This window comes from Osmerus mordax, chromosome 3 (assembly GCF_038355195.1).
Source record: "Osmerus mordax isolate fOsmMor3 chromosome 3, fOsmMor3.pri, whole genome shotgun sequence".
Lineage (NCBI taxonomy): Eukaryota > Metazoa > Chordata > Actinopteri > Osmeriformes > Osmeridae > Osmerus > Osmerus mordax.
Genome location: NC_090052.1, coordinates 933,740 through 959,486, shown reverse-complemented (window position 1 = coordinate 959,486; position 25,747 = coordinate 933,740). Strand labels below are relative to the sequence as shown.

Genomic DNA, 25,747 nt, shown 5'->3' with positions numbered 1-25,747 from the left:
GAGTCCGTTTCCCACCCCGTCAACTCCCATAGGCTATTTTATTTACATGGTTGTTGAAACTCCCATATTTTGTAAATGTATGGTACAATTTAAAAACGTTAAAAATCTGCCAATACTATTAAACCATATACATTTTCTTATCGCACAAACAACCCGATTGTCCTCCCTACTACTATTAGTAAATGCTTTAGTAAAGCCGGCTTGCTAGCTAGCATACAACAACGTGGTGATCTTAAAACTCAGCAAAAAGTTACAAATTCAGGACACAATAGTGCCATTAGCAAGGCATAACATATTACAGATCAGTTTTGCAACTTCGAACTACTACATAAAGTCTCAAAATAAATGTTAAAACCTGAGGCAAAACACTTAACTTTACGTACCTCTGGCATGATAAACAACTGTAGATTGAGCAAAGGGCACATTTCCACCCGTTTGCAATAGGGTCTATTTGCAGCACTCTCTCCTCAGACCCCTGAAGCCGGAACCAGAGCCTGTTTAAGCAGTCGCGGAGCCAGAGGGGTGGCCGGGGTGGCACTGGACCCCCCTGATATCGGACTGGCCACCCCAGGTGCCACCCCAAAATGTCATTCGCTATCCCTGGAAATTGGATGCTGATTGACATTTAATTTATCTTGTTAAAAGAAGCGCTTTTGTCACCTGGCAGTGCATTTTTTTCAATCGAGGATATTTCCACAGTTCACCAGTCAGTCACAAATCACTACGCCAGCGTCTGATAGGCTACAGCGCAAGCGACGGAAGACAAGAGCATCATATTACAGTTATCGTTTTAAGGTTTAGCATTGGGGTTGAGCCTGGCTGACGTTTATCTATGGGAATATCCATATTAAGTACGACGCTAAAGTATTAATTTGCTCGGACCATGTCACCGAGGAGAGTTTTGAAAACCTGGGTCAATATAAAGCAGGATTTGCTATGAAGCTGTTGCTGAAAAGAGGTGCTGTTCCAACCTTAGGTTCATCACAACCGCAAGCTTTGGATGTTGTCGCTAACAGTTATTAGCAATGCTAACGTATCGTGCCTGTATCTAGCATCGGTAGAATATGTGATGATTTAGTTTATTGGCAACGGGGCTAACGTTATTTCTTGTTCCTGACTGTGTTTCATTCAAATAAATAACCCGTGTTGTCATGTAAATCTACAATTCAAGATGCATGTTTGTCCAGATCAATTTTTCAGCAAGATAGCTAGAGCTAACTGAAGCTGAGTTGAATCACGATAGTTTGTTTGGTAAGCTGTAGCTAGTGCTAAGTTACCCACCTAAGTCGATCCTGTTAGCTTGCACAGGGATCTTCTACGCTAGAGCTATGTTGTAGACAAACATCTGCCATGCCCATCAAGTCAATGTTAGTTAGACTCTAGCTCATCTGCTTTTTATTAACGCTGATTTGCAAGGAATGCAAGAATAGCTAGATAGCGAAAACACCTAGAGTAGGCATGTAAACTAGTTTAGCTTGCTAACGCAAGAGCATGGGTAATGTGATGATTTAGTTTATTGGCAATGGGGCTAACGCGTTATTTCATGTTCCTGACTTTGTTTCATTCGAATAAATAACCCGTACATGTAAATCTACAATTCAGTCCAGATCTTTGGCAGGTTATTTTTTATCTAGCTAACTGAAGCTGAGTTGAATCACGTTATAGTTTGGTTACTAAGCTGTAACGTTCTACCCACCTATGTCGATCCAGTTTGCTTCGACAACAGAAGTGGAAACAATAATTTCAAATGATAGTTAATCTGTTGAAAAGTGTCTCACAATAGATTTATTTGTACGTTTTTATTTCAAGTCTCCACCTTTGTTGTTTCAGTGAGTGTTGGTCGTGTTGCGTCTTTGCTCCACTCGTTGTAAACCAACCAATCAGCGCGCAGCTCATCTATATATCCATGAGCATACCATAAAAGGAGAAAACCTATCCTTTTTTCCCGGGAAAATTTCAGAGGATGCATCAGGGGGCATAGAACAGCACCCGGGCCATTTTCAGCCCAACCAATTACCTTATTCGGAGACCTTAAGGAAAAGTGTGAAATACCCCCCCAAAAAACAGTCAATCACCCCTTTAATATTTTATTCATTTAGCCGATGGTTTTATCCAAAATGGTGTACAACTCGTGTATATAGACAGTACAGCAGAAAGAAGGTTCATACAGTACTTCAACATAGTCAGAATACAGACAGATGCAACATATTCAGTCATTATTGTCTGAAAAACAATAGCAAGTGATCACTTGGTGAAAGACACAGTAACCCTCTACATCAGAACCACCAAGTCTGGTGTACCTGGACACCTTTTCAGGACGTTTAGAACAACCCATATATCCCTCTGGTGTGTGTTCGTCTTGGTCCCGATTGCGTTGCTTGTATCAGCGCGAATGTTCCGTTTGACGGTTTAGGCTTGAATTAAGCAGTTAAATCATTTCAGTTCTTCCAGCTGTGGGTCATACAGAAGTTCTCTCAGGTGGTGACTGCTGAGACATCTTGGCCCCAGACATCACTGCTTTGTTTTGTTTTCTATTGTGGATACGCAGGTGACCCTACAGATGGTCATTTGTTTTGCCTGAATAGTCACAGTGTGGGCAGCTGTACTGTACAGCTTCAATCCACTAGAGGAAGAAAAGGTTTTACCACAGAGGTCACAGTTGTAGGGCTTCTTACATGTGGCTCCTGCGGTGAACTTTGAAATTTCTAGCATTGCTAAAGGTTTTACCACAGAGGTCACAGCTGTAGGGCTTCTCTCCAGTATGGATCCTGTTGTGAGCTTTTAAACTGCCAGCCTGACTAAAAGTTTGACCACAGAGGTCACACCTGTAGGGCTTCTCTCCAGTGTGGACCCTGCTGTGAACTCTGAAATTGCTAGCACAGCTAAAGGTTTGACCACAGAGGTCACAGCTGTAGGGCTTCTCTCCAGTGTGAGTTCGCATGTGGCTCTTGAGATTGCCTTGTGTTGTACAGCAATAGCCACACAGGTCACAGCTGTAGGGTTTCTCTCCAGTGTGTTTCCTGCGGTGAACTCTGAAAGTGGTATCAAGGCAAAAAGTTTGACCACAGAGGTCACAGATGTAGGACTTTTCCTTAGTATGAGTCACCATGTGCCGTTTGAGGTTGCCGGATGAGGAAAGGCTCTTCCCACAGGTGTCACACTGATGTGTCTCCATAACTCAGGTCTCTCTTTGTTCTCTGTCTGGTCTCTCTGGGTCCTGTCTGGTGTCTAGTCTCTGAAAGCTTGTTTCTCTCTGGTTGGTCCTCTCTCTGGTTGAATCTCTCTGGAGCCTTAAGATGTCCACTCTGTCTACGAGATCTGGAAGAAACAGTTCCATGTCAACACAAACTCAAATTTACAAATCATATGGAAATATTTTCTATGTCATAATGTCCATTTTGCATATGTTACAGTGTTAACTCAAAAGGTCAAAACAATATTATGACCCTATTTCTCCGTTTTTGCAGGTACCAGCAATAAGGATATGAAATAATCAGACAAATTATTATAAATAAATAAAAAATAATACCAAAAACAAGCTGTTATATTTACATGTGGGGTTGACTTCCTAAAATGACGAAAATATATTACGGCCTTATTTTGCGTTTGTCAACACGTGTTTCACAATTCAAAAAACATTGCCCACCAGGTACACAGACCCATCTTCGTCGAAGTTGTTCAAATTTAAGGAAGTAGCGCTGTGGTACAATTAAAAACATCCCAAAACGTTAACTTGCAAATACTATTAAACCATATTAAGAAAAAACTCTCAAACGGGGTTGTCCTCCGTACTAAAGCTAGATAGAAATGAAACGGCGGGCAAGCTAGCTAACTAGCATACATCAGCGTGGTGATCTTAAGTCACAAATTCTGGACACAACGTCAACGATGCCAATAGCAACGTGTACAATGCTAACTTTGATAGCTGTCAGATTTGCAACTTTAAACTTAAAATACATCAGGTAAAAAAAAAACTGAGGCCCAACACTGTTAACTTTACGTACCTGCTCTGGCATGATAAACAAACAACTGTAGACTGAGCGACAGTAGTACGGGGCACATCCACCGGCTGGTGCAACATGGATTGAGACCGTGCTCATCGCGGTTGGTTCTTGGCCTGCGGGGTATTCCATCAACGTAGATTAAAGAATATCAAATTGTATTTCGATAAATGTTGCACATTACTGTGGTATTTAAAATATGTAATTTACTTGAACAGTCTAGCCTGCTTCGTGGTAGGCTAACTGCTGAGCTGTATTTAGTTGTGTTACAAATAATTTTCAACAGGCGAAACATAACCCCAAAAGACAGTTCCGCCAAGTGTCTTCTCACCCTCGCTGGGCTCTTGTCCTGCCCGTGTTCATAAGTGCTGCTGCAGACTTGTTTCTCACAATGTGACCCAGCATGGCTTTACGTATTTACTTTATCTCCAAAGAACGAATTAATTTAAATAAACACGTTAAACCTTTTTCAAAAGCAATTGGTTAATTGACATAGACCTAAACTACAGCAGTGCGTCTAGTCATGTTACAGGTTACAGGGACAGACAAACACAGAATCCATAAATGACAGGCAAAATCTGGGTCAAAAACAGATACTGTAGGTGTCTGTACGGAATGTAACTAGCAAACACTGGAAAGGCACAGGAAAAATACTGGCACAATCTGGCAGGGTCCCAAGAACAGACAACGATAGTATAGTCAAAGTCAAAGTCCAAGTGAACTTTATTGTCAATCAGACCAGCAACAAGTAGTTACACAGACGATCCAAATTGCATTTCCCATACTCCAAATGTGCAAGTAATACAACATTTTATAATTTGACATACTCGTGCAAAACAGACATCAGTAGGTTAAAAAACAACATATACGATAAAAACAACATATAGGAGTAAAGTGCTGAATAGCAGCATGAATACATTATGTTATTGTGCAAATTAAGCGCATAGTGCAAACATTGAACTAGCAGTCAGTTGGTCCTTAGTGGGTATATGTGGCACAGGACAGGAGCACCTGATCATGTGATTGGTCCTTAGCGGGTGTATGTGGCGCAGGAGCACCTGATCATGTGATTGGTCCTCAGCGGGTGTATGTGGCGCAGGAGCACCTGATCATGTGATTGGTCCTTAGTGGGTGTATATGGCGCAGGAGCACCTGATCATGTGATTTCTTTGTAGTGTGTTAAGTAGTCTGATGGCCTGTGGGAAGAAGCTGTTCCTGAGTCTGGTTATCTTGCACAGCATGCTGCGGTAGTGCTTGCCAGATGGTAGGAGGGTGAACAGTTAGTGTGCTGGGTGGGGGGGGTCTATGGTGATGGTAGGAGGGTGAACAGTTAGTGTGCTGGGTGGGTGGGGCCTATGGTGATGGTAGGAGGGTGAACAGTGTGTGTGCTGGGTGGGGGGGGTCTATGGTGATGGTGATGGCTCTCTCGAGGCAGCGGGACAGGTACATGTCCTGAATGGATGGTTGGGCTGTTCTGGTGATCTTCGCTGCTGTCCTCACCACTCTCTGCAGGGCCTTCTGGTCAGCAGCAGAGCAACTGCCGTACCAGACTGAGAGGCTGCTGGTTAGGATGCTCTCAATGGCACCTCTGTAAAAGGTGGGGAGGGCAGAGGGTGGGAGGTCAGCTCTCCTCATCCGGCGAAGGAAGTGGAGGCGTTGCTGTGGCCTCTTGACCAGAGAGGTGGTGTTGGTGGACCATGTCAGGTCATCTGTGATATGCACCCCCAGGAACTTGCTGCTTTTCACAGACTCCACAGCACTGCCAATAATAGTAAGTATATACAGAGTCAATTTAGACAGAACACAGGTGAAGCTTGTGATGCTACCATTGAACTGAGGGATGTGGTCAAAGGCTAATCTCAGACTGAGGTTCTGACAAGAAGGGAAGAGAAAGTACAGTAGAAAAAAAGAACCTGAAGTGCAGAGTTCTAACAGTATTTTGGTGGTTAGAGTGAAGAACCAGTCTGTATTTTTACTTTCAGCTCAGTCCCCGACTGACATGGAGAGGTTGGGCTTGTAGTGGAGTGAGAAACAGATGTGTTAGGGTAAACAGGTCTAGTTAAAGTGGAGTGAGAAACAGATGTGTTAGGGTAAACAGGTCTAGTTAAAGTGGAGTGAGAAACAGATGTGTTTGGGTAAACAGGTCTAGTTAAAGCGTCCCTCATGAGCAGAATTGTACAGCCTGCACATCTGAACTTGGTGTAGGTGATTCAGTAACATCATTATTTAAGGGCTACATGTGCTGAATGGCTTTAGTCCAATATGCTGTAGCCTATATAGTGTGACTGAATACATAACATGAATACTACCATTAAAAAAGCCTATGATTAAAGAGAGCTGAATCAAATAAGGAATTGTTATAATTTTATGTTGAATCTTTTCCTGTTGATGCACAGCATTTAATTTGTGAGTCTTAATGTGTGTACACATGCTGGCATAGTCGTGTGGCTTGAAAATAGATGCCTGGCAGAATGGGCAATTAAATAAATGTCACTTTTGGCACAGGGACTAACTGACTGCCGTCAGTGTTTTTCCAAATGGTTATTATGCTATCAAACACAAACATTAATGACACAAGTGTACTACATCAGTCAGGTAGATGAACAGAAAGGACAAATAGGCTAATGTGAAGGTTAATGAACTGCAGAGCTCGAAACAATAAACAGTCTCTCACAGCCAACATGAGTCTCGTGCCAGCTACGTAGATGTTACCTAGCTTTGTTAGTGAGCAATAACATGTTGTTGGCTGTAGGATGATGTCAATCGGTGGCCGGAAAGATGAACGACAATTAAAAAGAGTTGACTTGGTTTATTAGAACAAGCTGGAATAATTTAACCAGTCCAAGGCAGAGTGGTCAGATGAGTGTGGCCATGGATTACAAACAGCCTTTATACAATGAAGTAGACAAGTTCAAATATAATTTCCTTACTATATTTCCTCACATGGAACAGCATGCGGTCTGCATGTTTGTATTCTTGAAAGGTTATACCTGACAGCATCGTAACTCATTGAAGCCTTTTCCAGCATAGTTTCTCCTCACTGACTCGTCAGTCTGAACAAGCTAGACCCTGGGAGATCCACAACATGACCTCTTGACCTGAAAAGGAGAGAAGCCTCTCACAGAAATTCTGCATATCAGTCATATAGCTCTTCCAGCTGTGGGTCATACAGACCTTCTCTCAGGTGGTGACTGCTGGGACAGTTTGGCCCCAGACATCACTGCTTTGGTTTGTTTTTTAATGTGGATACGCAGGTGCCTCTTTAGATGGTCATTTGTTTTACTTGAATAGTCACAGTGTGGGCAGCTGTAGGGCTTCTCTACTGTGTGGATTCTGCTGTGCTTCTTCAATTCACTAGAAGTAGAGAAGAATTTATTGCAGCAGTCACAGAAGTAAGGCTTCTCCCCAGTGTGTTTCCTTGTGAGGTGAACTCTGAAAGTGCAAGCTCGGCTGAAGGTTTTACCACAGCACTCACAGCTGTAGGGCTTCTCTCCGGTGTGGATCTTGTGGTGAAGGCTGAGATTACCAGCCTGGCTAAAGGTTTTACCACAGAGGTCACAGCTGTAGGGCTTCTCTCCAGTGTGGATCCTGCTGTGAACTCTGAAACTGGAAGCACGGTTAAAGGATTGACCACAGAGGTCACAGCTGTAGGGCTTCTCTCCAGTGTGGATCCTGCTGTGAACTCTGAAACTGGAAGCACGGCTAAAGGATTGACCACAGAGGTCACAGCTGTAGGGCTTCTCTCCTGTGTGAATACGCAGGTGGCTTGTCAGATGGCATTTTGTTGTACAACTATAGCTACAGTGGTCACAGCTGTAGGGCTTCTCTCCTGTGTGGATCATCATGTGCTGCTTGAGGCTACTGGATGAGGAAAGGCTCTTCCCACAGGTGTCACACTGATGTGTCTCCATAACTCAGGTCTCTCTTTGTTCTCTGTCAGGTCTCTCTGGGTCCTGTCTGGTCTCTAGTCTCTGGAAGCTTGTTTCTCTCTGGTTGGTCCACTCTCTGGTTGAGCCCATCTCTGGTTGAGTCTCTCTGGAGCCTTAAAGATCCTGTAAAGTAAATTCCATGTTTTGCTTCTAAGTACATTATATACGTGTGAAATGAGTTCCTGAAAGCATGTGCAAAGCGCTGAAACTTTGTCACACTGAAATGTGGAGTTAAACCGAAGAACAGTTTCTCTTCCGTTTTCAGATCAGGTTTTAATGGGCGGAGCCAAAAAATGCCCTATCTGCGTCATTTCGCCCCAGCTACGTATGTCAGATCACTGAATGGCTCCTCCTGCTGTACTGTTATTGTAGCCTACATCAGCTAGCTAGCTAGCTTCAGGATGTCTCCCACCACCCGCAACTGCATCTTCTCTGGATGCAAGAACTCCAGCTGCGCTGCAACGCCATTTAAGTTCCCTATTGATAATGAAAGGAAAAATAGGTGGATAGATTTTGTGAATAGCTACGCTCATGGAAAGCTTCGGATAAACTCCAACAGCCGCCTCTGCACTGACCATTTCACGGCGGACAGTTTAAACATGGACCAGAGACAGACGGGGTTCACCAACACACGGCTTCTCTTGCAGCGCTGAGCCGTACCGAGCATCGCCCCTCCGGCCGTTCATCCTCCGGTCGCACCTGGACCATCCACCGCCGCCAGCATCACTCAGTTCTGTGTGCTTGTTATAATTATACTAGATAACTTTTCCAGAGGTATCTCTGCTATGAGTTAGTGCAAACCACTAAATTTATATTAGGCTACTTGGTGTAGAATGATGGTATTTTGGTGAAATGGTAGCTAATGTGTTAGAAGTAGCCTAGTTGGAGAGCTCACTAACTACTGTCTCTGGTGTCCATTTTTACTGTTACAGCTCAGGGGAACATTTCATTTATATGCATCTGTATGTTTCACTCATTAAACAAATAAATTCTAATTCTATACGGTTTTGTTCGGCTTGACATAGCGTCCATTATCTCGGATGGAGGTAGGCACTAGGCAGCGAGGGGCGGAGCTTCAGCTCCTTCAGGCGACACGCCCCCCCCCCCCCCCCCCCTCTCAAGCAGAGAAGACTGTTGATTTTTTCACGATTTCAAAGCCTAATTTAACATACTTGTCGGTGTTATTTTTTCATTCAAATTTGGATGGGTAGTTAATAACACATTATTCTGTGGTGTGGCGGACTTAAAACTCGTTTCCAGGTCCACTTTACAGGATCTTTAAGATGTCCTCTCCGCCCGTGATCAAGTTGGATTGGCCAATAGGAGATCTGAAAGAAACAGTTCCAAGTTAATACAAACTCAAGCTTTCACATAAAAAGGAAATATTTTGTCTGTCATAATGTCTACTCTGCATATGTAATGTTGATCATTTGGTGAGAAGAGTGTTACTTAGGTTTATTATTTCTGGAGAAACACGCCATACAATGTGATTACAGTATAAGCAATACGTGCAAATTAACAATAACATGACATTGGATTGCAACTGCTAAGTTTCAGATCCAATAACGATAATAGTACAAAATAATACAATAAAACGACACGTAGATGACACACACGTTTTATTAAAGATAAACTGTTATGTAATTCAGCAACTTCCTCTGGAATAACTATCAAAACATGTCACATTATCCTCCCTACTGTAGAATACAACCACATGGTGATATCAAAACTAAGCAAAAAGTCACAAATTCTGGACACAACAGCGTAAAATGCTAACCTTGGTAGCTTTCAGATTTGCAACTTTGAATTTAAAATACATCAGGTCTCTAAATAAATGTTAAAACCTGAAGCACAACACTGTTAACTTTACGTAGGCTACCTCTGGCATAATAAACAAGTGTAGATTGAGCGTTAGGCACATATCCAGCAGCCCGATGATGGATTGAGAATTTGGTCACCGCATCTGGAATGTTTAGCCAGGTGGTATTCCATCAACGTAAATGAAGGAAAATCCAGGTTTATTTCGATAAATCTAGCTAATTTCAATGAGGGATCCGTTCCATTGCCGTGTTTTGTTTTCCCAGCGCAGTGACAAGTAACGTGTATCGCTTAGGTTGCTCGGTGGCAAACTAATTGTCGAGCTGTATTTAGCTGTGTTACAAATAACTTTTAACTGGCGGAAACACAACCCCAAAAGTAAGTTCCGTTAAGTGTCTTTTGGCGCTGGCATGTTCGGAAACATGAGTGCAGCCCTTTTTCAGCCAATGTAAACCAGCATGAATTTACGTATTTAAACGTATTGACGTTTTTTTTGGAAAAGAAGGCAGAAGACTCCTCAGTCTTGTTGACTTCAGGAAATGGTGCGCTGGCGCCAGCATGTTGCCTTGGCGGAGCGGACGCCATGCTGGCTGCAGAGTAGGGATGGGAGGATCGATCCTAAAGTATCGATATTTTCGATACTGGCATTGTATCAAAAGGATCTATTCTCAATTTGAAATATCGATCCTACCTAAATGCATTATAAAATTACTAAAATAAACATATTTCATGTAAGTATCGGTATTGATATCGACGATACTGGTCTTGAAAGTACTTGGTATCGGATCGAAAAGAAAATTATTGGTATCGCCCATCCCTACTGCCGAGTGAATACTGTGGTGCATACATTCAAAGTCGTACGTGGAAGTGGGGTACGGTGTTCATTTTAGGACATCCTCAGATCTCAGACTCATGTGTCAGACTCAAACGAAAAGGCGTCAAGTCTCAGACCAAAAGTCGTCAGACTTAGGCGAAACGGCTTCAGTCTCAGAAAAACCTGTCATTCTCAGACAAAACGCTAGCTCTCAAACTAAACGCCTTCATTCTCAGACAAAACGCCCTCAAACTAAACAACATCATTCTCAGACAAAACGCTCTCAAACCAAACGTCGCCATTACTTTCTTGCATGTACGGTTCGGGAGATATAATGCTTTGTCTTTCTCCAGCGTCAATTGACTTTGAAGGGTTTTAAGGTACTGTAATGAGCGATCGCACTAACTAAGCATCACACAGACCTGGCAACCCTGTGTCGAACACACCTAGTGTGCTGGTTTCTGAAGCTGCGGTCGCTTATTTGTCTGGTGATAGTTGGAAACCCTGATCGAGATGTTTGGCTTCACTTTGTGGAGCTGTTTTGTCGTCCATCTCTATGTCAATGAGTGTGAAACTCAACAAAAAAGAAAGAAAGCATAGAGAAAAGAGAGTCAATGCGTTTTTCACCACAACAGCAAAATATTTGAGAGGTGAGCCAACAGTACGCTAGTAGCTATCATGATGTAGTGGCAGCCAGCCAGCCAGGCTCGCACGTGATCTAGCACTTCTCACGCTTCCTTAAATAGCTAGTTATCTGACGTTGCCCGTGATGTAAACCAACAACAGACAATGGGCTAATATCTCCGTAATTAATAACTTACTGAGTTACCATTCAAGCCCGTTTACTCTAAGCCCAGTTGACTATAACGCACTACTTCAAACACTGACTGCAACAAGTACATACATTTAGTCATTTAGCATAACCGCTCTTATCCAGAGCGACTTACAGTAAGTACAGGGACATTCTCCCCGAAGCAAGTAGGGTGAAGTGGACAGGGACACAACGTCATTTGACACGGCCGGGAATCGAACCAGCGACCTTCTGATTACAAGCCCGACTCCCTCACCGCTAAGCCCCCTGACTCCCAACAAGTGAATGCACCTGTCAGCCACAATGATCTCCTAGCTACAGCCAACCCGGGCCCTGGCTCAGAGCATCACCACCCCTCTCAACAACTTTGGATAAAAGCAGATCCAAAGCGTCTTCCAGTAGTATGCATTTTTAGCTACTACATGTTAACTGGAAAGCTAGCTTGCATGAAATTGTTATCTAGCTAGCGAGCTAGCTAGGTAGGTGGTAGGTGGTAGTATTATTTTAAGCTCACTGATTACATTTGTTTGCCACAGGAAATAGATGAAACGATGACCCAAACGATGACACATGACCCAAAGAGAAAAAAATCCAATCATAAATTTGGCAATCATGTACTGTAACTATAATTTTGACATGCCTTGTGTGTAGTTACTCAAATGTATGTGAATGTTTACAATTATCCATTGTCAATTAACAAAGAATACAAATATGACACAAAAGTTGACTTTAATTCACTTCATTTAAATATAGACTGGTCCCGAAGAAAGGCCCCCGATATGTCCCAGATTTTGCCCCACCACTTTTGGACCTGTGGTGCCACCTCTGCACGCTGAAATCACTATCCAAACAGCCACAAGGTATGCATCTTTTCTTCTTGTGTCTCATAGCTCTGCCAGACAAACAACACTTTTCAAATACTTCTGCATGTCTGCTTGACTAACTACTAGGCCGATTGGTAGAATAAGTTACGTTGACCTTGTGACACAAGGTCGTGACGTGACTTGCCATATAATAATTTCTTTATTCATTAGCCAATCACAATCACAATTCTGATGAGGGTATTAGTCTTACATCAAATTGTGAATTGCATGTGTGCACAGTGCTATATTTTCACAGCTCACTGTCAGCAAATATTGTACAGTATAGTATTGGACAACAATCGAGTTGCAAGCCTGTAAAGGTAGAGCTGTTTAGTAAAGCTTTGAATGGGTCTATTGTGTTCTGAGTGTGTGGTTACAGCACAGTGGGGGGGTGGCCTGGGGGGGTGGGACCCAGTGGTCTGGGGGGGGGGGTGGTCTTACTCAGTGGGATATCTGTTCATGGGGCCATACATCCCCCTGCAATTTAAATATCAAGCCATATGTCAAATGGCAATTCAATGTGGCAGCGAAACAGCGTACCCAGTCTAATGCAGCATCATTTACTTTTACCACCCCTACTTGTCACCACGTTCTTTTTGCATCAAAATTAAAATGCAATCTGTCAGTGACTTGTCAGGCGGGTCTTCAGTTAGGACGTCACTTCCTCGTTCAGTGACTTGGATGACATTGAACTGTCTGTGCTTGCTTCAGCAGCACACATACTAAACTTGGAACATACAGAGAAGATTAACATGGCCCCTGGCGGGGATATCTGTTCATGGGGCCATACACCCCTGGCAGCTCACGGTGGACATCTAGTGGTGTTCTCATGTAGGTAGCTCCCTCTTTACGCTGTGGAGTGGAGGAGCTGTGGGAGGGGAAGTGGCTAGAATGCTGAAGAACCAGCTCAGCTTTCAGCGAGGAGTGGAGGAAGGGGGGAGGAACAAAGGCAAGCCTGCTCTCTCTATGTTGTGGAGGGGAGGAGCTGCTCTCTCTATGTTGTGGAGGGGAGGAGCTGCTCTCTATGTTGTGGAGGGGAGGAGCTGCTCTCTCTATGTTGTGGAGCTGGGGGAGGAGCTGCTCTCTCTATGTTGAGGAGCTGGGGGAGGAGAACTGTTACGTAAGAATACACGTACTCAATCCTTTTGTTCCGGAGCACCAATCGTGGTTAGAGAACGCTGTTGAGACCCAGGACAACCAATCCTGTTCTGAGAGAAGACTAAACCAGCGCCATACTTGTCCCCTTGGCCAACTGGTCTATGTTGACGGTAGGGAACTCATAATATTTGACAGTCTTCAACTGCAGTCAATAAAAGAAACAGTTGAAGATTGTCGTCGTTCTGTGCCAAGTCATTTCTTAGTTTCAGATAGTTATCTGGTGTCTGTTGAAAGGCTAATTTGGGAGTGTAGTTGCTGAGACTCCCCTGTGATGTTTTGACCAGGTTTTGGTCTACAGATAGGGCTTCCCCAGGGTGATAGTCTGTGCTTACTTCGGTAGCACATATACTAAAATTGGAACGATACAGAGAAGATTAGCATGGCCCCTGCGCAAGGATGACACGCAAATTCGTGAAGCGTTCCTCATTTTGGCCCTCTCTAGGACCTCAAAATATGATCAAAAACATGAAAGTATTGATTCTACTGTATTTTTTAGGTGAAGTGGGGAAATACCGCCACCTAGTGGTGGTACACGGTGTTTTAAACAGATGCCGTTGTTAAAAGATCCACTAGATGTCCTCCAGGGACCATAATTGCTTTCAGTGCAAAGTATGACAAGTATGCAAATTGTGAATCATTTATTTATGTAAATATCATGTTAAAATATAGCAGCAATGAGGTGGCCAAGCAGTCAAATGACCCAGAAAACCTTTTAGACATCCTCAGAAGAGGGTTACGAGTACACGCAACAAGTTTGGTGTGAGTCCATCAAAGATTCGCTGAGATACGACCCAACTTCCTGTTTGCTGGCTTAACTGCAAATTTTGATTGGCTGTACCGGGCAAACGGTTTTGAAAATCAAAAAACCACGTGATAGCTTTTGTGAGGCCTGGTCTGAAGATAATCTCTGCCAAATTTGGTGAAGATTGGACAACAATTGGAGAAGTAGAGAAAAACTTTTTATTTTTATTTTTAAAGTCATTCAAAATGGCGGCCGCATCAATTCGGCTGTTATCACAAGTTATCATGTGTCACATACGGGATGTGCCAAGATATCATGAAAAGGTAGAAACACTTAAGTGGCTCCGCAGCTTCGCTGCTTGGCCACCAACAACAATGTCTGTTAGGGAACGTTGTTCTCCGTTTCGTTTGTTTCATTTGTTTCATTTAGTCACATGGTCAGCCTCGTCCAATCCCTCGTCTACTGCAAATGCCACCAATGGGCATGCCAGCTTGTTTCGTTTGTTTCATTTGAGTTTCCAATCACAGACCGCCGTTAGGAATATTAATTTCATAGCTGGCAGCCATTGTTGTAGGAGACAGTGATCAACTTTAACTTACAATCGTAAGTGATTTTGTCTATAAATTGTCCTTGTCAATAAGATTCTGTACTTGTATTTGTCAGACATAACAACGATTTAGTTGTAGTGTTAATCTGGGCTCGTCACGATTCGTTGTTTAGCGAGTTTAACGCCGTGTCTGTGAAGACTTCAGCACGTGTAGCTGTCACAATGATAGCATATGCTGTTCGCCTTAGTCAGTCTCTTAAAAATTATTTACTTGACAATGGTAATGGTATTAGTATGCTAGATGTCTAAATAAAAAAAAAGAGGTAGCACAAATACTTTACCCAGACTCGGGAGTCAAACTCACGATCTTGTGATTTCAATGGGCATTGGATGATGGTCCAGCATTATAGTGACAGTGTGTAAAGTGGCTAACTAGTGAGAAGTGCATCAATGTCCATTCAGAAGCCTGATGGCCCTGAATACACAATTATGTTCATGTTTTCCTAGTGTGTAACCATACTTTTGCATACTTATCCATTATGTGTAGATGGAAAGCAACCCCAAGTTTGTGAAGACCCTGAAGGGGGGTCTGGTGCTCAGGGCCACACCTGCGCCCCTGGGTGCCCCCAAACCCCCGCCAGGAGCCAGGGCCAAAGCGGCACAGGAGGTGGAGGCTGAGGCACGGGCCCACGTCGTCTCCCAGGGCGGTGACCCCAGTACGGACCTGCTGGTGCTGAGCCAGCACCGGCTCCAGTTTGGGAAGTACTGGGGTCAGACGTTCAAGTGGCTACTGGAGAACGACGTGGGCTACACCCTCCCGCTCGTATACTCCCATCAGAAGGAGCGGGAGAGGAGCAGCTCACAGTCGGCGCTCATGGCCAACAAGGACGCCCTCACTCGCTACGCGCACGCCTTTCCTGAGTTTTTGGAGGCACTCAGGTATGTGGAAGGAGTACAGTATGTTATGGAACTGCATGAGACCAGACAATGGACATGTTAGAACCCAATGCTGTATAAACCCTTACATGTGAATTTCATGAAATGACATGCCATCCGCAACACAAACCTTGTCTTCCACAGGTTCCACCAGGCGTGTGACATAGCGAGAGTCCGGGCCTCCAAGCCCGGACATGAGGGCCTCCCAGCCCGGACATGAGGGCCTCCCAGCCCGGACATGAGGGCGAGGCCCTTGTTGGCTTCGGCGAGCACAAGGGTGAGCGGCTCCAGGACCTGTATGACGCCAAGCACAAGGAGAGAGTCGGGTAAGGCTATTCACACCACACCAACATACTTTGACTATTTTAAGATGAAAGTGACATGTCTGTGATTATATAAATATTATATATTACATTATATAAACAAGTTATTTACGCCATCAAACGTTTCAGTTTCGTCAAGTGGCTGAGGAGAAAGACATCGCAGCCGGGGAGTGAGATGGATGCTGCCCTAAAGTACATCCGCATGAGAGACCACAAGGTGGCGGCGGCAGCAGGAGTGGGGGGCCCTACATCCACCCATGCGGCCTCCACTCCAGTGCCCATCCTGCCGCCCCCCTCCCGTCCGGCCAGCCAGGCTCAAAAGGGGTATGATGTCTCACAAGTCGTGTGACCAACTGGGGATTACTTGAACATATGCCTCCATTTATTATAGTAGCAGAGTTAACAGTGTCTGATCTCTTCCCTTTTTGTCATTTATAGGCGTCTTGGTGCGGTGGTCTCTCAGTGTTTTTTTTTTTAAGTCATTCAAAATGGCGGCCGCATCAATTCGGCTGTTATCACAAGTTATCACTGCTGCGAACCGCCGCATCAGGTGCCAGATGTCCAGCCGAACCACCAGCCGGTCCCAGTTGGCGAACAAGGCAGCTGTCTTGGATCCGCCGAAGCTGGAGCAACAGTCCCGGTCCACGTAGATCAGCTGGGGTGGAGGCACCCCGGCGAGTCGGTACCGCTCCTGTAGCCCGGCCGCCATGGGGAGCAGTAGGTCCACGCTCTCAGCGCTGGTGAGCACGCTCACGAGGACCTGCCCGTGCTCATTCCCAACGTTGGTAACCCAGGCGGCCGTGTTGGCAGCGGTACCAGTGAGCTTCTTGGTCACCTGGACACAAGGAGAGGGCAGGAGAGAGGGGAGAGACAGAGAGACAGACAGATTAAGTGACATGTATGCAAACAACGTGTGAAAATCTGACAGATGGGTATTACAGCAAGATGAAGCTAGTGAACACACGTTACCTTCTTGGTTGAGTCCATCTTTAAGATGGACCCAAACACTGAGGTGACCCTGGCCTTCACCTCGTCCAGCCGCGACAGCACGTCCATGCTGTAGACGGTCAGCAGCCAGACGGGTGTGGGCACTGGCGGCATGGGTGGTGGTGGTGGAAACTGCCGGTGCCCAAGGCCAGGAAGTGCTCGCACTCGCCGAGGTACTGCATCGCGCGCCGCATCCAGGCTTCGCTGTGGCTCTCGCACAGCTTAGTGTAGAGCTGAGTGGCGCTGTTCCCCAAAGCGCGCTCCCTCAGCATGGTAACTACCCGCAGGTCACAGGACAACCTGAAAAGGGACAGTGAGGGGGAGACAATAGAAATGCTTAATACCTAATACAATATCAAGTATTGAAAAACTGGTTGCTGGAGGTCTCCGCTTACTTGTACGTGAGGACAGCTGGAAACAAGCAGCGGTGGGCTGCATCCAGCTGCCTCACGATGCCCTGCGACCATGCCACAACCTTCTTCGTACACCGAGAGCATGCCAGGTACTCAGTGGCCATGAGATACCAGGCATCGATGTCTAAGACCTTCCGGATGGTCTTGGTGTACACCCCAGCCTTGTGCATTTTGCCGTTGCAGGCGGGCTGGGGGCATGTCAGCTTGAATGCCCATAAGCGAACGGGCATCCAGAGGAACAGCCGACAAGCGAAGAAGGCGTCTGGCGATGCGGGTGGCTGGTTGTAGATCGGCCGGGGCTGCGGAGGCTCGTACCAGAGCTGGAGATCTGGACGAACCTCCGCTTTGTTGTTCTTCCATGTGAAGAGCACCCGGCCGATCAACTGCTGCTGTGCAGTACTGAGAGTGGCCCGCCAGCCGGTGGGACACAACTGTGTAAGAACAACAGAGAGAGCACACACGTTTTTTATATTAATTGATAACAGAATTATATAGTTAATCAGCTCATATAAAACATAGCCAATCATTTACCTCAGCACTGTCATCAGGGGGCCCTGCGGGCAGGAGGGCTTGCAGGAGGGGTAGCTGCTGCAATGCCCATTGAAATCACAAGATCGTGAGTTCGACTCCTGAGTCTGGGTAAAGTATTTGTGCTACCTCTTTTTTTTTTTATTTAGACATCTAGCATACTAATACCATTACCATTGTCAAGTAAATAATTTTTAAGAGACTGACTAAGGCGAACAGCATATGCTATCATTGTGACAGCTACACGTGCGGAAGTCTTCAGACACGGCGTTAAACTCGCTAAACAACGAATCGTGACGAGCCCAAATTAACACTACAGCTAAATCGTTGTTATGTCTGACAAATACAAGTACAGAATCTTATTGACAAGGACAATTTATAGACAAAATCACTTACGATTGTAAGTTAAAGTTGATCACTGTCTCCTACAACAATGGCTGCCAGCTATGAAATGAATATTCCTAACGGCGGTCTGTGATTGGAAACTCAAATGAAACAAACGAAACAAACTGGCATGCCCATTGGTGGCATTTGCAGTAGACGAGGGATTGGACGAGGCTGACCATGTGACTAAATGAAGGTGGGAGGGAATGGGGGCTGAAAAATGAAAAGAATGTAAACAAGTAGCCATGTGCTCACAGACAGAAAGGGGGTTTTGGTACCTCCTCCTGGCAGACATTGGTACTGCATGGAGGAAGTACAGTCTGGCACACTTTGAGACAACATGCATATAATAAAGATTAAATATAGTGTATGACAAAGATTGTTGTTACTAACTACTTTTTATTCAGGTGAAAACATCACAATGATGTTTTTAAAAGTAAAAACATCCATAAAGCAGTTGGTACTGTACATTGTGATTCATTTCATATTTATGCCTTCTCTGTAATAAAGATATATTGTATTCCACATAATTCATACCATTTACTGAACAGTGCTTTTCCATTTCTGCAATAAAGATCATTTACTGTACATTGTGATTCATACAGTTCACAGTCACTGAACAGGATAGTTATGCCTTCTCCTTCTCTGTAATAAAGATATATTGTATTACACATCATAATTCATACCATTTCTACTGCACATTGTGACTCATCCAATTCACAGTCACTGAACAGCATAGTTATGACTTCTCTGTAGTAAAGAAGTATTGTATTCCACATAATTCATACCATTTACTCAACAGTGTATTTAGTGCCTCTCCATTTCTGCAATAAAGATATTCTACTGAACATTGTGATTCAAACAGTTCACTGAACAGTCTATTCATTCAGTCCTTGTCCTGGGTTTATAGAGTGAATTGAACCGATGTTAGTCTGGTGTCTCACCTCAGACCTGCTTGCCATGGGAGTCCCTGCCAGTAGTCCTAAGACTACAGATGTTAGTCTGGTGTCTCACCTCAGACCTGCTTGCCATGGGAGTCCCTGCCAGTAGTCCTAAGACTACAGATGTTAGTCTGGTGTCTCACCTCAGACCTGCTTGCCATGGGAGTCCCTGCCAGTAGTCCTAAGACTACAGATGTTAGTCTGGTGTCTCACCTCAGACCTGCTTGCCATGGGAGTCCCTGCCAGTAGTCCTAAGACTACAGATGTTAGTCTGGTGTCTCACCTCAGACCTGCTTGCCATGGGAGTCCCTGCCAGTAGTCCTAAGACTACAGATGTTAGTCTGGTGTCTCACCTCAGACCTGCTTGCCATGGGAGTCCCTGCCAGTAGTCCTAAGACTACAGATGTTAGTCTGGTGTCTCACCTCAGACCTGCTTGCCATGGGAGTCCCTGCCAGTAGTCCTGAGACTACAGGCAACCTAGCTGTGAGACTACAGGCAGCCTAGCTGTGAGACTACAGGCAGCCTAGCTCTGAGGGTCCTGGACACACATAAGCCTCTAAACCTCGCCAAGGTCTCGGTTCTTCTAGAGGAGGAACGCAGAACAAGAACTTGAACTATTTACAAAATGAAACGTCCAAGCTACCCAACACGAGGCTCAGTGTCACCATCACTTCGCCCCCTCACTAGCGTCTCTCTGTTCCGCCAGCCAACACGAGGCTCAGTGTCACCATCACTTCGCCCCCTCACTAGCGTCTCTCTGTTCCGCCAGCCACACCTCAACGCTCTTCCCGCCGGAGGACACAGAGCAAAAGTAGGAGCCGCCGAAGTGGCTGTGTCCTGTGTCCTTCCTCTTCGGCAGCCCACACTTGCTAAACAGAAATTGTCTCGTGGCCTTCCGGGGCTGGTCGGTGCCACCTGCCGCCGCCGCCGCCGCCTCCTCCCTCTTTCGTTTCCTCCAGGCAGTGGTACGGGAGACTGTCTCTGGAGGAGGAGGAAGAGGGTGGGGGGGTTCACCGACATTGTCCTGGGAGAGAGCGGTCGAGGCTGGGGGCTGGGCTGACGGAATGGGCACTGGGGCGGGCCGTCCCTGCTGGGTAGCCTGGCGTGCGAGGTCCTGCGGCGTCAGGAAGGCAAAGGGCTGCCGGTGTCCCTCCTGCTGATAGTGGAGGGGCCTGGCAGCAGGGAGAGGCTGGGCAGCAAGGCTTGGTCCAGGAGCAGGGGGGACCAAGTCCTGTAGGAGGATGGCCCTCTCCCTCTGACGCATGCAGTACCTGTAACACACAGACAACATTCTGTCATTCATGTATTACACACACACACAGTCATGTTTATAGAGACTGCCCTCCCTAATACTGTTACATTTCCAGATATCTCACCATTGGGACAACGTCCTTTGATTTAGCTGAAACAGCTGTAGGTTGGTCTGGGCCATCATCCTCGGGCTGTCCAGCACTGCCTCTCTAATGGCCACGTAGTCCGCCATAATGAGGGACCACCTGGTCCTTTTGACCCCGGCGGACTGCGTGGCACTGGGATGGAGATGGCAGAGCTGGCTGCAAATGGCCTCCACGAGGCGACTCGTGCTTGGCCAACTTGCAGGGCCCGAGGCGGTTCCGAGCAGGCAACTACAACAAAAAATCACTGTTATAAACTCCATCTATATTTAATATGAGCCGTAGATGCCTTTTCTGTGTTATGAAATGAATGAAAATAAAACATACCGCTTGAGTGACTCCCTGCCGGCAACACCGGGAGTCTTGATTGCCTTGAACCTCCCCCTGACCAACCTCCCCCTGACCAACCTCCCCCTGACCAACCTCCCCCTGACCAACCTCCCCCTGACCAACCTCCCCCTGACCAACCTCTCCTGGCGTTGCGCAGGGTAGACCAGATGCCGTTTGTCTGGCTCTGGTAGAGCCTGCCATAGCTCTACCAGCCGGTCTACCCTGCTCTCACTCAGCCCCGGAAGGTGACGCACCTCCACCAAGGCCGTGGCCAGCCTGTAGACATGCTGATATCCAGGCTGACCATCAGGGCCTTGGGTCTCCTGTAAGAGGAAAGACACAACAAAAATGGAAAAGTGAATAAAAAGGCCAACACACAAACAACCACATGTACGTACGCACGCAAGTACGCACCTCTAACTCCGGGGCCTCAGGAGGGTTCTCGCTGTCATTGTCAGGGGGGGCGCCCGGAACGGATGGCCCAGACCTGGGTGCGCCAGCGTGAACGCCTGACCGAGTTGCCGCCGCTGAGCTGGAGGACGAGGCGTCGGGAAGAGGCAGGTCGACATGGATGGTAGGGTCATCCTCCTCATCGTCGCATGCCTCTTCAAAGCCCTCGTCCTCCACATCGAGCTCCTGGATGGCGGCTTCCTCGTCCGGAACGTCAGGGTCCACGCTGGCGTCCTGCAGCACTCTGCCTGTCTGGGAGTACAGGTACTCCACCCCCAGGAGTTCACCTGTAATGAAATAAAGAGAGGGGCAGTGGTTAGGATGGGGGGGGAATTTGGATGATAACTTGGATACGTTTACACTGACGAGAAGTATATTCAAATTACGCACCTGTGTACTCCCTTGGGGCGGTGTGATCCTTAACCAGACTCACACCAAGCACCCGTTGGCTGAGCTGGTTAAGGGAGTGCTGCAGGTGGCCACTGTAGGAGAGCAGAGGCTGCTCCCGTCCCTCCACTGCCGCTGCGGCGCGGTTTTCGTTCCACCTCACCAGTCCATCCAGCAGGAACGCCTGAAAATGTACAGCGTTCGCTGATGTTCCTGAAGGAGGAAGACAAAAAGGCGTGCGATCACACAGAGAACGAGACACCTATCTGAAACCGATTATACACACAGAAAAAAAAGATGGTGTACGTCAATCAATTACCTGGGATGAACCGGTTTATATGGAGGTGGAACGACTCCAGCGATGTTGAACCGCGCGCGCAGCGATAAACCGGCAGACTGACGCTGCCCTTGGTCAGCCTGCCGGTCTTCGTGTACAGATCCACACCGGGTGGATCCTGAATGCAGTGGAGGTGACGCCTCTGCTCTTGCCAGATCGCCTGGATGCGGCTGCTGTCCAGGAGGGGGATGCCCAGGGTGGCGAGTCCTTTCTCACCACCGAAGGCCTCCAGCAGGTCGATGAGCCGCAGTTCCGTCTCCGCCGCTCCACGCGTGCGGCGACGGCAGTGGCGGCCCATCTCCTTCTTCGAGACCCGGCTGAAGACCTCCCCGTCGGTCAGGCCGACCATCCCCTGCTCCACCTCTAGCTGGGACCGCTTACCCTCCAGCAATCGACGGACGTCTGCTGCATCCCATTCAAAGATGCAGGAAGACAGCTGCCTCATGAAGGGACCGTAGAGCTGGTGGCTCTCAGTGGTGACACCTGCTGCGAACCGCCGCATCAGGTGCCAGATGTCCAGCCGAACCACCAGCCGGTCCCAGTTGGCGAACAAGGCAGCTGTCTTGGATCCGCCGAAGCTGGAGCAACAGTCCCGGTCCACATAGATCAGCTGGGGTGGAGGCACCCCGGCGAGTCGGTACCGCTCCTGTAGCCCGGCCGCCATGGGGAGCAGCAGGTCCACGCTCTCAACGCTGGTGAGCACGCTCACGAGGACCTGCCCGTGCTCATTCCCAACGTTGGTAACCCAGGCGGCCGTGTTGGCAGCGGTACCAGCGAGCTTCTTGGTCACCTGGACACAAGGAGAGGGCAGGAGAGAGGGGAGAGACAGGGAGAGACAGAGAGAGAGAGAGACAGATTAAGTGACATGCATGCAAACAACGTGTGAAAATCTGACAGATGGGTATTACAGCAAGATGAAGCTAGTGAACACACGTTACCTTCTTGGTTGAGTCCATCTTTAAGATGGACCCAAACACTGAGGTGACCCTGGCCTTCACCTCGTCCAGCCGCGACAGCACGTCCATGCTGTAGACGGTCAGCAGCCAGACGGGTGTGGGCACCGGCGGCATGGGTGGTGGTGGTGGAAACTGCCGGTGCCCAAGGCCAGGAAGTGCTCGCACTCGCCGAGGTACTGCATCTCGCGCCGCATCCAGGCTTCGCTGTGGCTCTCGCACAGCTTAGTGTAGAGCTGAGTGGCGCTGTTCCCCAAAGCGCGCTCCCTCAGCATGGTAACTACCCGCAGGTCACAGGACAACCTGAAAAGGGACAGTGAGGGGGAGACAATAGAAATGCTTAATACCTAATACAATATCAAGTATTGAAAAACTGGTTGCTGGAGGTCTCCGCTTACTTGTACGTGAGGACAGCTGGAAACAAGCAGCGGTGGGCTGCATCCAGCTGCCTCACGATGCCCTGCGACCATGCCACAACCTTCTTCGTACACCAAGAGCATGCCAGGTACTCAGTGGCCATGAGATACCAGGCGTCATACAGGTCCTGGAGCCGCTCACCCTTGTGCTCGCCGAAGCCAACAAGGGCCTCGCCCTCATGTCCGGGCTGGGAGGCCCGGACTCTCGCTACGTCACACGCCTGGTGGAACCTGTGGAAGACAAGGTTTGTGTTGCGGATGGCATGTCATTTCATGAAATTCACATGTAAGGGTTTATACAGCATTGGGTTCTAACATGTCCATTGTCTGGTCTCATGCAGTTCCATAACATACTGTACTCCTTCCACATACCTGAGTGCCTCCAAAAACTCAGGAAAGGCGTGCGCGTAGCGAGTGAGGGCGTCCTTGTTGGCCATGAGCGCCGACTGTGAGCTGCTCCTCTCCCGCTCCTTCTGATGGGAGTATACGAGCGGGAGGGTGTAGCCCACGTCGTTCTCCAGTAGCCACTTGAACGTCTGACCCCAGTACTTCCCAAACTGGAGCCGGTGCTGGCTCAGCACCAGCAGGTCCGTACTGGGGTCACCGCCCTGGGAGACGACGTGGGCCCGTGCCTCAGCCTCCACCTCCTGTGCCGCTTTGGCCCTGGCTCCTGGCGGGGGTTTGGGGGCACCCAGGGCCGCAGGTGTGGCCCTGAGCACCAGACCCCCCTTCAGGGTCTTCACAAACTTGGGGTTGCTTTCCATCTACACATAATGGATAAGTATGCAAAAGTATGGTTACACACTAGGAAAACATGAACATAATTGTGTATTCAGGGCCATCAGGCTTCTGAATGGACATTGATGCACTTCTCACTAGTTAGCCACTTTACACACTGTCACTATAATGCTGGACCATCATCCAATGCCCATTGAAATCACAAGATCGTGAGTTTGACTCCCGAGTCTGGGTAAAGTATTTGTGCTACCTCTTTTTTTTTATTTAGACATCTAGCATACTAATACCATTACCATTGTCAAGTAAATACTTTTTAAGAGACTGACTAAGGCGAACAGCATATGCTATCATTGTGACAGCTACACGTGCTGAAGTCTTCACAGACACGGCGTTAAACTCGCTAAACAACAAATCGTGACGAGCCCAAATTAACACTACAGCTAAATCGTTGTTATGTCTGACAAATACAAGTACAGAATCTTATTGACAAGGACAATTTATAGACAAAATCACTTACGATTGTAAGTTAAAGATGATCACTGTCTCCTACAACAATGGCTGCCAGCTATGAAATGAATATTCCTAACGGCGGTCTGTGATTGGAAACTCAAATGAAACAAACGAAACAAGCTGGCATGCCCATTGGTGGCATTTGCAGTAGACGAGGGATTGGACGAGGCTGACCATGTGACTAAATGAAACAAATGAAACAAACGAAACGGAGAACAACGTTCCCTAACAGACTTTGGAGGGGGCCAATGCTAATCTTCTCTGTATCGTTCCAATTTTAGTATAACCCTAACCCGCTAGCTCACTGACAACGACAATTACTGTTAAAGAATAAATTACTCACGATTGTCTGATTTACAGATCCGCCATGGCAGTGTTTTACGGAAGTTGGCGTCCACATTTGCATTACTGCTACTTCGGACAGTTCTAAATCGAATCTAAACTAAGTTGTCGTCATGTTTGACAAATACATTGTTGTTGGTGGCCAAGCATATTTTGAGGTCCTAGAGAGGCACAGGGGCCCAAAATGAGGAACGCTTCACGAATTTGCGTGTCATCCTTGCGCAGGGGCCATGCTAATCTTCTCTGTATCGTTCCAATTTTAGTATATGTGCTACCGAAGTAAGCACAGACTATCACCCTGGGGAAGCCCTATCTGTAGACCAAAACCTGGTCAAAACATCACAGGGGAATCTCAGCAACTACACTCCCAAATTAGCCTTTCAACAGACACCAGATAACTATCTGAAACTAAGAAATGACTTGGCACAGAACGACGACAATCTTCAACTGTTTCTTTTATTGACTGCAGTTGAAGACTGTCAAATATTATGAGTTCACTACCGTCAACATAGACCAGTTGGCCAAGGGGACAAGTATGGCGCTGGTTTAGTCTTCTCTCAGAACAGGATTGGTTGTCCTGGGTCTCAACAGCGTTCTCTAACCACGATTGGTGCTCCGGAACAAAAGGATTGAGTACGTGTATTCTTACGTAACAGTTCTCCTCCCCCAGCTCCTCAACATAGAGAGAGCAGCT

The 25,747-nt window shown here is 46.9% G+C and overlaps 1 protein-coding gene and 2 non-coding genes across 3 annotated transcripts in view; 1 reads left to right on the top strand and 2 right to left on the bottom strand.

Moving 5' to 3' along the window:
• The window catches only part of LOC136938781 (zinc finger protein 271-like), a 32,701-nt gene extending 22,554 nt beyond the window's left edge, over positions 1–10,147 (bottom strand). Inside the window, exons 1-3 of the mRNA XM_067231736.1 lie at positions 9,810–10,147; positions 9,103–9,258; positions 7,433–8,407 (exon numbers count right to left, since the gene is read on the bottom strand). Coding sequence (XP_067087837.1) covers positions 7,433–7,912 — 480 coding nt within the window. The 5' untranslated portion in view covers positions 7,913–8,407; positions 9,103–9,258; positions 9,810–10,147. The remainder of the gene's footprint in view (positions 1–7,432; positions 8,408–9,102; positions 9,259–9,809) is intronic.
• Positions 10,148–13,718: 3,571 nt separating this feature from the next.
• On the top strand, positions 13,719–13,825 carry LOC136941369 (U6 spliceosomal RNA). Its single transcript, XR_010876511.1, has one exon. It is a non-coding gene; the product is annotated as a U6 spliceosomal RNA (small nuclear RNA).
• Positions 13,826–25,233: 11,408 nt separating this feature from the next.
• LOC136941367 (U6 spliceosomal RNA) lies at positions 25,234–25,340 on the bottom strand. The gene has a single exon (XR_010876510.1). It is a non-coding gene; the product is annotated as a U6 spliceosomal RNA (small nuclear RNA).
• Between the last annotated feature and the right edge of the window lie 407 nt (positions 25,341–25,747).